A 12,375-nucleotide genomic window follows, 5' to 3' on the forward strand; every position below is an offset into this window, starting at 1 on the left:
AGTGAGGTGGCAAAATTTGCAGATGATAGAAAACTACTCAAGATAGTTAAGTCCCAGGCAGACTGAGAAGAGCTACAAAAGGATCTCTCAAAACTGGGTGATTGGGCAACAAAATGGCAGATGAAATTCAGTGTTGAGAAATGCAAAGTAATGCACATTGGAAAACTATCCCAACTATACATATAAAATAATGGGGTCTAAATTAGCTGTTACCACTCAGGAAAGATCTTGGAGTCATTGTGGATAGTTCTCTGAGAACATCCACTCAATTTGTAGCGGCAGTCAAAAAAGCAAGCAGAATGTTGGGTATCATTAAGAAAGGGATAGATAATAAGGCTAAAAATATCATATTGCCTCTATATAAATCCGTGGTATGCCCATATCTTGAATACTGCATGCAGATGTGGTTGTCCCATCTCAAAAAAGATATATTGGAATTGGAAAAGCTTCAGAAAAGGGCAACAAAAATTATTAGGGGTATCGAATGGCTTCTCTATGAGGAGAGATTAATAAGACTGGGACTTTTCATTTTGGAAAAGATGGCTAAGGGAGGATATGATTGAGGTCTATAAAATCATGACTGGTATGGAGAGAGTAAATAGGGGAATGTTGTTTACTCCTCAGAACAAAAGAACTAGGGGTCATCAAATGAAATTAATAGGCAGCAGGTTTAAAACAAACAAAAGGAAGTATTTCTTCACACAACACACAGTCAACCTGTGGAACTTTTTTTGCCAGAGGATGTTGTGAAGGCCAAGACTATAACAGGGTTCAAAAAAGAACTAGATAAGTTCATGGAGGATAGATCCATCAATGGCTATTAGCCAGGATGGGTGGAGTCCCTAGCCTCTGTTTGCCAGAAGCTGGGAATAGGCGACATGAGATGGATCACTTTGTGATTCTCTATTCTGTTCATTCACTCTGGGGCACTTGGCATTGGCCACTGTCTGAAGATAAGATACTGGGCTAGATGGACCTTTGGTTTGACCCAGTATGGCCATTCTTGTGTTGCTATCAACTCTAAAAGTTAATGTTTAGGAATGGATACAGCAAGAGTTTCTCAGACAAAAATGTTGTGAAAATAAATATTTCTTAAATTAGAGATGGATTCCTTGTTAGATTCTTGGGTGCTTCTATGTCTGTGAGTTCATTCAAAGATATTTTTCTTTTTTTTCCCCTCTAACTTGAAATGTCATTTCTTTAATTTAAATTAATATATAAACCAAATAAATGAAATACTTTCAATAAGAAAAAACAGCAAATGTGAAATATGTTGAAGGCTTGTTACAGGTTGTTCAAAATGAGTCTGAGGTCATTAAAATGATTGGGTTATTTAGAGGTCTTGTGCATTCAGTATTCCTGATTTTTTTTTTTTTTTTTTGGTGTTGTTTTTTGTAAACTGTTAGTTTTCACTTTTTGATGACTAGAACATGGATCTAGGCCCTTATTGATTGTTTTCATTCAGTGGTCAATTTGAGGCAGCCAAATTTGGTCAAAGACTTGTATCTGTTTTCTTGCTTTTATACCAGGCTTTTTCAGTGGGAGAGTTTCCTGTATGACTTGAGTCCTGTTGGGTGCAGATATTTCCATAATGTAGCCAATCTCTTTTGATTGTTTGGAATTGCTTGCATTGGTTCTAAAATGACTGGGGTTTTTTGTTTTGTTTTTTCCTAGAAATGTTTGCAGCGGAAGGAAATTCCTTTACCAAAGGGTTATCTGTCTTCTTCCTTCTGGAGGTCATAAATTGGTTCCTTCCCATTTTCATCTTCACAGGAGTTCAAAGAATTTCCTGATCTGGCTTCTTATTACATTCAGGAACAAGAATACAAAGAAATGTAATTCTTACATTGTATTTACATGGATGCTGTGGATATTTTCAGCTGAAACATTTTTAACCATCTTTGATCCTATTTTATGTTGAACAGTAACTTTTGGAGCTTCAGTAACTTTTCTCATGTAACTTATTTTGCAAATTATTTTAAGCCATCTGTTTGCATTTGATTAGCTTTACAGACTCTATTGTGCAGTGTATTATGGAATATGAGAGGCTCCTTCACATCTTGAACAAGTACAGTGAATAAGTGTCAAGTGCATAAACTTGTCTAAATGCTCCATAAGACTTCAGGGTTTACTTACAGTAAGCAATGGCTTTCAGGTGGGAATTTTGCTCTGAATTGATCAATCTGTCACAGTTTTACATGAAATTGCAAATAGAAATACCTCAGTACTTTAGTCATATTAAGGTCTAAATGTAAGAAATCCTTCTGTAAAACTTTATTTTTGCATTTTATGTGATTAGGTATTTTAAAGTTATTATTTCATTGTTAACAGCACTGGAGCCCATAGGAAAATTCATTTTATATCTGGCTGCCTAAAAATCCAGAGCAGCAAAAGAAGTGGTTATGTTAACAAGGCTGATTAGATGTCGGTCAAATGTCACTTTGTTCTTAAAGACAGCATTGATCTCTTTATCTTTCCCCAGGGAAGGCCTTAAAATCAACAGCTCTATCGTTTTAACTTAGAAATTCTGATTTTTCTTAATGCTGCAGCATTCCTTACTTACCTGGGTTAGACTTGATTTTACAGCTACATAGGCAATATGATGGCTGCTGAAGAACAGCTCACTGCTTTTTGTTTTTTGGATTTTTTTTTTTAAAGGCTTTGCATGTGTGTAATATCTTTACTGTGAGGTTCATGAAACTAGAAGGAACTGTGCATCCATGATCCACCATATGAAATCTAGCTTAGAATCAGTCTGACCAAAAACAAAAAAAAAACAAAAAGGGGGGGGGTCTTCTTCAGTACTGATATTGTGCTATCACATGAAGATATTAGAAGGTACAGTCCTCTTGGCTTGTCTAAAGATGAACTGAACTGTGGTATTGACCTATGTAGAAAAAAGCCTTTATGATTGGGCAGACATGGATTGTATTAGTTTGTGTATAAAGTACTGTAATAGTTTTGTACTAAGATATTGTAATGGTGAATTAGTCTAAGAATGGTTCATTCTAGAATCTTATTTGAAAAAAATGTTACGTTTAAGACTCTTTTTAACCTAAAGCTGATGCAGTATACTTGTCTCTGTGTGTGCCTGTGATGGTGCCAAGTAAGTTTCTGGGAATCTCTTATAGGTATCTGTACCAATATGTTATGGGAGGTCAGACTGGGAGGTGATTTTTGACAGTTAGTGGAGTGCACTCTGCCCGAGAGGCCATTGAAGAGGTAGCAGTTACGCTCTGTTGTTATTTCTCCCATTTCTAGTGGACAGGTGCCCATATTGCAATTGGATAGCTAATTAACAGTCTTGGCAGAAAGAGATTTAATATGAAAATTTAAAATTACATTTCTAACCCAGAGGGTGGCTGATTCACAAATGGGGGGGAGGCGGCATTGTGGAGATGCTTCTACTATCATTGCACATAGTATAGAATTTGTTTTTAATCCAGAATCTTCCTCCACCTTCCCTCACTGCCCTGCTCATGGGTTTCAACTTCAGCCTGGAGGGGCCACATCTAGTATTGAGCGGGTAATTCAGTTTGTATACTTATTCAACCTTTGACCTTTTTGCTGAGGTTTGACAGCCTTGTAGTGAGAGCTGACAGCTAAAGTGAGTTGGATACCTAATCACTGGGAACTGGGCTGTACACTCATTTTTTGTAGTCCACTTAACAGCCATCAAATGGTAGCCACTTGCTTGTTGTTGACCTGGGCTCTGTTTGAAGTAGTATCTTAGAATCAACTAGACTTCTCCTCTTTTTCTCCCTCTCCCTTTGTATATTTGATGAAGACCCTTTAATTCAGAAATAGTTCAGGTAAAGGTTGTTCTAGCAAAATTAATAGCATTTTACACTTTAATGTTTTATTGGCATTTTTTTGTCACCGAGACCTCCAAAAATGTTTATAGTCTTTAGTGAAGAGCAAGTTTTGAGAGAGGAAATTAAATGAAAATAAATAAATAACTCAGACAAGAACATGATTGTATGTATTTGAGAAATGACCATTGAGGCAAAGTGTTTCACAAAACAGTGCCACAAACATTTAAGCAATATTATAACAAGATTTTGAGTATCTATAATGAAGTCATCTACTGATAAAGTTTATGCTACAGTGTTTAATAATATGTATTTGTATAGTTTATAGTTTAAATTTTGTATCTTGAACTTTCCCAGGAAGTACATTTTAAAAACACTGTCCTTAATACAAGTAGACATATTTTTTAGAAGTCTGATTTGCCTGGAGTTGGTAATACTGATAGCTGTTCTAGAATGCTATTAAAAGGATACAGGGGGAGATTGTCAAAAGCACAAAGGACAGTTAGGTACTCAAGTCCTATTAGTGCCTTGTAAAGTTTCTCACTGTGCCTGTGTTTAGCGCAGCAACCATTCCTATAATGAACAAACCAAAATGTATTCAATTACATCTTGAATATCTAATACTTACTGTTGTGGCCATCTTGGATAATGTTTGTTTGATAATGCAAATATTGAATATTTTGGTTAAATATTACAGATTTTGTGTAAGTTCTAGTGTGGATCATATTTTTATGACAATACGCAAGGCAGGAAGCTTTGTATATTTTAGGGATATTGATGAAGGTGCATGTTTTTATAAATACTATAAGGATGTTGAGTTTTTCTGCCTTACTTATGAAATGGATTGCCATGATGTTTTGAAACTATATTTAAATGTAGCAATAAATTTATTTTTTAAAATGCTTCCACTTAATGTATTTGCATAACCAAAATGTAATGCATACCACCTTTCCAAGGGTAGTTCGTAATTGTATCTAGTAGTGTCTAATATAAGTGAAGTCTCATTTTTTGTTGCAACTGTTTTTTTCCATTTCTGTCAATTTGAGTGTTGGCCATCTTGCCTTACCAAGATATTAAAAGATCTTCTCAATGCAGAATGTAATAGAATGTATTTACATAATCCCAGATGCATGTAAATAATTTGTTTCAAGTATGTATGCATCACATTCATTTCAAATACAGTAAATGGGAACATCTCAGACATGAAATATTGTACATTAAGGACCTGATCCAATTTAAATTGCTATGACTCGTACTTCCTTAGAGATAATGGTTCCCTTGCAGACCTATAAGTTCTGATGCAATATCTGTGGAAGATGATTTTTTCTAATTGCTTTAACAGCTTGCACAGGAGCTGAAAGAGAATGTATGTTTGTGTTCTTTATTAAAAAAACCAAAATTTATATATTAGCTGTTTCACTGGGGCTATTTTATTTATATATACATCTACATGCACACACTCTCTCTCTCCCTCCATACAACATAGTTTATGGGGGTATAATTACAGCATCCTCCTGTTCCTCTTAAAGAAAGACTTCTTTTGTAGGTGTTAAGTGTATGCACCATCTTTGTTGTCTAAAAGCAAAAACCTCTTAGCTGTGCAAGCACTCAAACCTTCTGAAACTGATCCTTGTCTATTTTACCTTGCATATGGGTTTGCGAAAGGAACCATCTACATTATCTTTAACATTAAATGCAAACTTAAGAGGCCAGCTTTTAGTAGTATTACAAAAACGTTCCTAAATGTTTTTTATGGTAAATTAAATGTTTTTATGTAAACACTGTGCTCTTGCACCTGTATCAGGGAATGCTCCACGGGCAGCAACCTGAAAGTGACGAGCACAAAAGGAATGAAAATAAACGCCTGTGATGGAAGAGTGAATGCAATTTTTACAATTATTTTCAGTTTTTAATATTTCCTCCTCCTACCTCCCCCTAATACGCTCGGTGTTAATCATCATGTTCAGGTATTCACGTCACGCAGATTAAAGGGCCTAAACTCATCTCGGGTGAGAGCAAACCGGGCCCTGCTTCTACAAAAACGGAGCTTGCAAGAAGCCACGGGGCCACTGCAGCCTCCGCCCTGCTCCCAGCGGACCAGCCTCCGCTAGCCTCTCCCACCCTTTCGACTCTTTCCGGAACCGTTCGGATTTCTCCGTACTGCGGCAGGCGCCTTCGGCTTCACTCGGCTGCTTCCGTGCGCAGGCTCTGAAGGCAGCCGCCTCAGCGGGGTGGGGCCCGCTCCCTTCGGCTCCGGCCAGAGCCATTCGCCTCGTTCCGTGGCTAGCGACGGTTCTGCAGTGGTCACGTCATATCCGGGCCAGCCTATATAAAGGCTGGAACGGTGGGTGGCGCGCGGGTAGTCTGACGGGCGGAGACCTCGGGGTGACTTCGCCTTGTCGGACCCTTGCCACGGACTTGGTGAGGAAGGAGCGCGGGGCTGGGTGGGCCAGTTGAAGGCGAGCTCAGCTGGGCTCTGGCAGGGGCCCTTAGCTTGCGGAGACAGAGACCCGTGTAGCGCGCCCCTCCCAGTCCCGGTTGGCCATAGAGGCGTTGCAGGGACAGGTGTAAAGCCCTGAGGTAGCCCAGTCTTCCCCGAGGCTCGCCTCACGGCGACCGGAGGACGGGTGGGGTAGCGGTGGGTGTCCCTTCTGTGCATGCAGAAGCTCAGCAGGGAAAGCTCTCCTGCTTAGCGACGGCGCCCAGCTTACGTCCTCATTTCCCTGGGGCTCGCCTCAGCTCGCTCGCGGCAGCCGAGGGGCCCTCGCTAGTGTTCGGTTTCCCAGAGATGGATTTAGAGCTTTGACATTCTCTTCCCAGGCTCGCTTCTTGTCATTGCTGTTAACATAGTCTCTGCAAGGAGACGCTGTCCCTCCCACCAGTCTCTCCCTCCCTCCAGTCTCTCTGGGCTCGCTTGAGTGCAGGCGAGCTCAGGGCGGGTACGATAGTAGTGTAATGAGTGGCTTTATTTCTGTTACTCTTTCCTGATGGGGTCGGGACGGGAAGGAGGTTGTGAGGATGGAGAAACAGACGATTTGTGTGTGTGCGTGTGAAAGAGAGCGACGCGGATCCGTCCTGTGTAGCTCCCAGCAGCAGTAGCAGGAATTTCATTCGCTGCCCTGAGGAGCGAATAAACACCCTGATAAATAACCGTGCCAGCAAATCTCCCTCCCCACAAAAAGAGCAGAGGAGATTTGCATCGCCCCTGAAGCAAGCTTTGCAGCCTAATTACTCCTGCCAGCTTTGGGGGAAAAATCTTGAGAGGGAAAAATTGATCACAGAGAGGCTGACTGTTTGTAATGACCCAGTCAGTGGATTCATTTCACAGCAATGGCTTCCCTCCTTGAGCCTTCACAAGCCCATTCTCTGTCCAAGGTCAGGAGATGCAGAAAAGTGAGGGAGATATTCTGGGTTTCTAGGTGGTGGCTGGAGAGCTTCTTCCCCAATGTATTTTTTTAATAATCCTGGACTTTTAACTGTTACACGAAGGAATTTTTTAAATGCTTGATTGAAACACACAACAAAATCCTTCATCCTAACTGGAAGAGGCTTTTAAATAGCTTTAAATTAATCCCCTAAAATGAATGATTGAGTCTCTTTCCAAATGTGTGATTTTGCAAGAATACAGATGCTTGACATAAGGGGGAAAGGGGAGGATCATGGCTCATTTTACAAGATAAATCAGGATTTTGGCCTGGCTTTCTCACCCTGTTCCTGTAATTACAGAGCACATCATATTCCTGATAAATCAGGGGAATGTCAGCTGTGTTTGTTCTGTTTGAATGGAACTTATCCATGTATTGTAAAAGAAATATGGGTTGGCAGTTTACAAATACTACTGTAGTGTAATTATTTATGTTAATATTTAAAACACTTATTTTTGTTTGGTATTCTAAGTGTCCATGTGTATGCAGAAGTAATATTAGAATAGCTTTTTCTTGAGTCAGGATTCTTTAATATCATTTTCAGTAAATGATTGTACTTTCCAATCCTTTAATCTTAAAATATACATGGCTACTGAGCAATTTGCCACTGAGATTTAAATAGGCTCAGGAAGACTGTTGTGTTGATGTGAAGAATAGGATGCAGAAAAAAAGCCCCTGGGATGGTTCTGTATCTCAGATAAAAATGTGTCCTGATGCAAGAATGCTCCTTAAGGTTTTGTGTCCACATCAAAGTGGTAGAAGATTGTTTTTTGTGAGAGGCCTTGATCAGAATTTCATACTGGTTCAGAATAAAATGTTCTTTAAAACAAAAAAATCACTGGATAGCCTTGTGAGTTTTAATTCGATTAACAAATCAGCCTTGCTATGAAATTTGCATTGAGCTAGCAGTGTGTTTATAAAATGTGTTCCAAAAAGAATGAACAAAAGGATTGAAAACTAGGAGGACTTCTGCAGAGTTGTGAAGGGTTCATAAGTGTAGTAATGGAACCAATGGACTGTGTCAAATCATTGAATTAAGAGGTTATAGTGCTTGCACGGGGTAATTTATTTCCATTTCTGTTGCAACAGAAATCTTGTATTTGGAAAGGTCAAACCAAGGTTCAACAATAAAAAATAATAGATGGTGTGTTTCTGTGAGCTCCATAGTTGGTGAGATTAATAAACTCATTTTATTTTAAAGTGTGGTATTAATCCTATCCCAGAATAAGCCTTGTTTATCATCTTTCCCTGTGCACAAGCAAAGTAAGAGCAGTCTCAGCCTTTTCAGACAGGGTGGCACCTCTGATTGCGAGTTGTCAATTTTAAAACTATCCTTCTCATCACTTCATGAAAATAATTTTTAAAGTCTGCATTGCCCTAATTTTATCTGTGGAATAACTTTGTATGCTATTCATCTATTATTTATTTTTGAATAAAATCAGACTCATTCTTGGGGTGTGAATTGCTTGCTTGCCCACCAGTCTGGGACAAGTAATTTTAAACTGAGACTTTCCTTACTCTGATATAGTAGTATTCCTTCTCCCTCACCCTACAATTTGTCTCTGGAGCAGACACCAAAATAATGGGGTGGAGCAGGTTGCAGATGTTGTTGAAGTAGACTGCCAAGTGCAGTCCAGCACCATGTGCCCGTTGCTGGCCATGGATCAAATAAAGTGGCAATCTGCCTTCTTACTGCTGTAATTGTTTTCCACTAAGCTGTGATAATGCCATGCTAGATATGCACTTGCCTCAGAAAGCCCAAAGGCACGTAACTGCAATTGTCCCTGTACAGGAACATGGATTGTGGTATACTCATGGAAAATGCAAACTAGAGGATGCAGGGAACTGAAGATGTTAAAATTCAGTGTATTAGCTATACTTAATAATCCATCTGCTCCTTGAGCAGCAATCCCCCCAAAATACTTTCAGTCACAGATTTTATTTACTGCACATATTTCACATGGGAAGTGAATTTAAGTATTTTGGAGGAGATTTATATTTAAAATTTGCTTGTTAAGCATGTTTGTTTCTGAGGCTGTATTTTAAGTCATCTTGTCTGATGAATTTGTATATGAAAGTGTAGTTTACCGAGTGAGATCACTTTCTTTACTTGTAATTTTTTTCTTTAATTTTTTAAAATGGAAAATGATGTGCGTCTTAAGTCAATTCTCCATCGTTTTAATTAGATTTGTTTTATTTATATTCTTAACATTGTTGCATGGAGTGGGGACTGTGTTGCATGCAGCAGCTTACATAATCATTCCAAATTACATGTGGTGAGGAGAGGAAATAGAAAGGTGCATTTGTTTGACCTATGTTACTACATTTGTAGATAGTGGTATATTATCTTGATTTCCACCTCCCTTTTAGATTCTACATTCCTCCATCATGTTATCGTTTCATAAACTCAAAGTCCAGGTATTTTACAAAATGCATGTAGTGGAGTCACTGTTTCTTCATTTGCCTGCCTTTGTTGCAGTGATGACCTCTTTGTACCGAAACCCAACCTGTTTTGAGAGCTGTGTATGTGTATAGACTCTAGAGCATAAAATACAGCATGGCAAATATAGTAGTTGCTTTTTTGCACTCTGTGGAGTGGAGATTGAAACAGAAAAAATTCACTGACTTCTAATTTTCTTTTCCTTCCTGTGATGCATGGTGTGTGATCATAGTTTTGTCTGATCTACTGTTGTTGATTAACTTTTATTAAGTTTTATTTTGCTTTAAAGGGCTTTGGCCAAGAAAATATTTTTGATTACTGCATCTGAAAATCTACCGTGATGTACTGTTTTAATGTAAATTACTGTAAACTGAAAAATTGGCCTTCTTTCCTATTCTGTCAATATATACAGACTGCGCAATCATTGTATAATTGCAGGGTAGCCACTGATGTGTGGGTTTTTGTAAAATGGTGGTCAAATAAGATTAATGAACAGAACTTGAGCTGAGTAATAAGAACAATATAAAGTCTCTTATTATGGGGTAAAATAAGGTGTGTTTATATATAATATATATCTTAGTTACAGTAAAAGGTGATGATTGCAAGATAATATTAAGAAATAAGTTGTAAGTTAAAAGGTTATTTACACTGGGCTCACACTGTTTCTCAACTCTGCGTTTCTAGATTTTGATGCAGTGCAGTCAAAGTAATTTACCTGCTCTTGAGCTTCAATGTAGAGTGCAATCCCTGCTGACCTCTGGATAGTTATGTTAAAGGTCTGCGGTTATAGTTAAAGAGTTGTACCTAATGAACTGTAATTAATGGTGAAATTCAGCTATTTTATATAACATCTTCAAATTAGAATGGCAAAATTTAAAAAGAAAACCTGTAAGACTATCTTGGATTCTTAAAAATGTACAGTTGTCAGTGCGCAAACAGTGAGATCAACCTAAAGAAGACTGCTGTGTCCAATGTTTTACTCCTACATTAAAGTTTCATTTTCACTACTCAGTTCCTTTGTACTTTAATTTCTTGTGTCCACGTAATGCAGTATTAGATTCTTCTGTTTGAATTTTGCCTATTCTGCTGTTAGTCCATACTAATATGCAGCAGCTTTAAATGATCTGACTTTAAACAGACAGAAACCAAGACATTTGAATTTATTATTGCAACACTTTCCTTCACATACTCATTTTTGCTTGTGTATTGCAGGGGTTTCTAAGCATTTGAGTGGTCTTTCTTACTGGTGTCCTAAAGTATTGACACACAGTATGCTTTTAAAGCTGAAATTGCACTCTCAATTTGAGTTTTGATATTTTGTGAACTTAGATCCTTTCCAACAACAATAAACTAAATGAGTGGGTATTAATTTCCCTTCTTATAGGTCAGTAAATTAAAAAAAAACCCATAAAGGATTTTAATATGATATACTGCAATGGCGTCTTCACTTCCTTCCCAACGTTGTATTAGCACGCAGAATTTTCTTCAAAGACCTAAAGAGCCCCACCATACTTCCTTTCCAGAAATTCTTCTTCCTTTTTTACCCTGGATAATTTATATTAATTAAGTTAAAACCAAAATTGGCATTATAAATTGTATTTAACTATTTAAACTTTATGAATGTTTCAGATACAGCTTACTAGTTCCCTAAAAACTTCAGGAAAGTCCTGAATGGAACAAGTGAAAATAAGATGTCTACTTATTACAGTTCTTTTCCCAGACCTGAAGAAGAGCTTTTTGTGGCTCGAAAGCATTTCTCTCTCTCTCAGCCACCAACAGAATTTGGTCCAATAAATGATATTATCTCATCCACCTTGCCTTTCTCCATATTAAAATTGACATTGGGGGTGAATAAAATTCTTACTACTTATGTATATTATTTGATTTTGTTTAATAAGAATCACCCCTTCTCTTCCCTGCCAAAGGAAAGCAAATGAAAGGCATGTAATGTAATAGCTATGAAAAATCATTAAAATACTTTAAAATTCATATGAATACAAAAAAAGTATCTGGAACTGCTAAGGTTTTTTTTGTCAGAATAGGAGGGCAGTACATGTAAAAGCATATGGCTTGCTGCAGGCATGCACACTATATCCATACTAAACAGTAAGTGCTTATTTTAAGAGATGGTTACTATTACATTCTGAAAGTACTGATCACCATAATACCGGGGTGCTTTTTTGAAAAATTAGTTTCGGTAGCTTTGGGTAATTATAAAAATGGTCTTGAGCTAAAATCTTGTATATAGAATTTGAACACTTGACAAATTGTACAGCCAAGTTTTAAGCCCTGAAAACATGATTTAGAAATGAAAATGCTGACAGCCATTGTATTGTCCAACTATAATTTCTGCTAACCCATCTAGATACAACTGCTTTCTGTGGTTGAATGATGTTGCTGACATTACTGTTGCATTGTTGTATCTATAAATATACACAGTTGAACATAACCATTCAAATGCTTAGCATACCTCCTTTTTAAAAAAAAATTGTTGTAGAAGACTAATCCTTGGCATATACAGTGCATTTGAAGTCTGAGAGTTAGACATTTTTGTTTCAAAATTCATTCCACTCACTGGCCATTGCAGTCTTTTTAAAAACAAACTATGATTATAAATTGAAAATTTAAGAGTAAGTCTGAGACAAAGTAGTGGTAGTTTTAAAACCATTAACTTGCAAGCTTTTCATAGAGACGATTG

General features: G+C 37.7%; 2 protein-coding genes across 5 annotated transcripts in view; both read left to right on the forward strand.

Moving 5' to 3' along the window:
• Positions 1 to 5,682, forward strand: part of GLE1 (GLE1 RNA export mediator) — a 24,518-nt gene extending 18,836 nt beyond the window's left edge. Inside the window, exon 15 of the mRNA XM_032797652.2 lies at positions 5,617 to 5,682. Coding sequence (XP_032653543.2) covers positions 5,617 to 5,682 — 66 coding nt within the window. The remainder of the gene's footprint in view (positions 1 to 5,616) is intronic.
• Positions 5,683 to 6,096: 414 nt separating this feature from the next.
• SPTAN1 (spectrin alpha, non-erythrocytic 1) overlaps positions 6,097 to 12,375 on the forward strand; it is a 67,416-nt gene continuing 61,137 nt past the window's right edge. For 3 of the 4 annotated variants that reach the window (XM_075060479.1, XM_032797848.2, XM_075060478.1), the window contains exon 1: positions 6,164 to 6,233. The gene's annotated coding sequence lies outside the window, so the exon portion shown is untranslated. Of the gene's footprint in view, positions 6,234 to 12,375 lie in introns of all 4 variants that reach the window. The other variant, XM_075060481.1, reaches the window with a different exon arrangement.

Source organism: Chelonoidis abingdonii, chromosome 24, assembly GCF_003597395.2.
Source record: "Chelonoidis abingdonii isolate Lonesome George chromosome 24, CheloAbing_2.0, whole genome shotgun sequence".
Taxonomy (NCBI): Eukaryota; Metazoa; Chordata; order Testudines; family Testudinidae; genus Chelonoidis; species Chelonoidis abingdonii.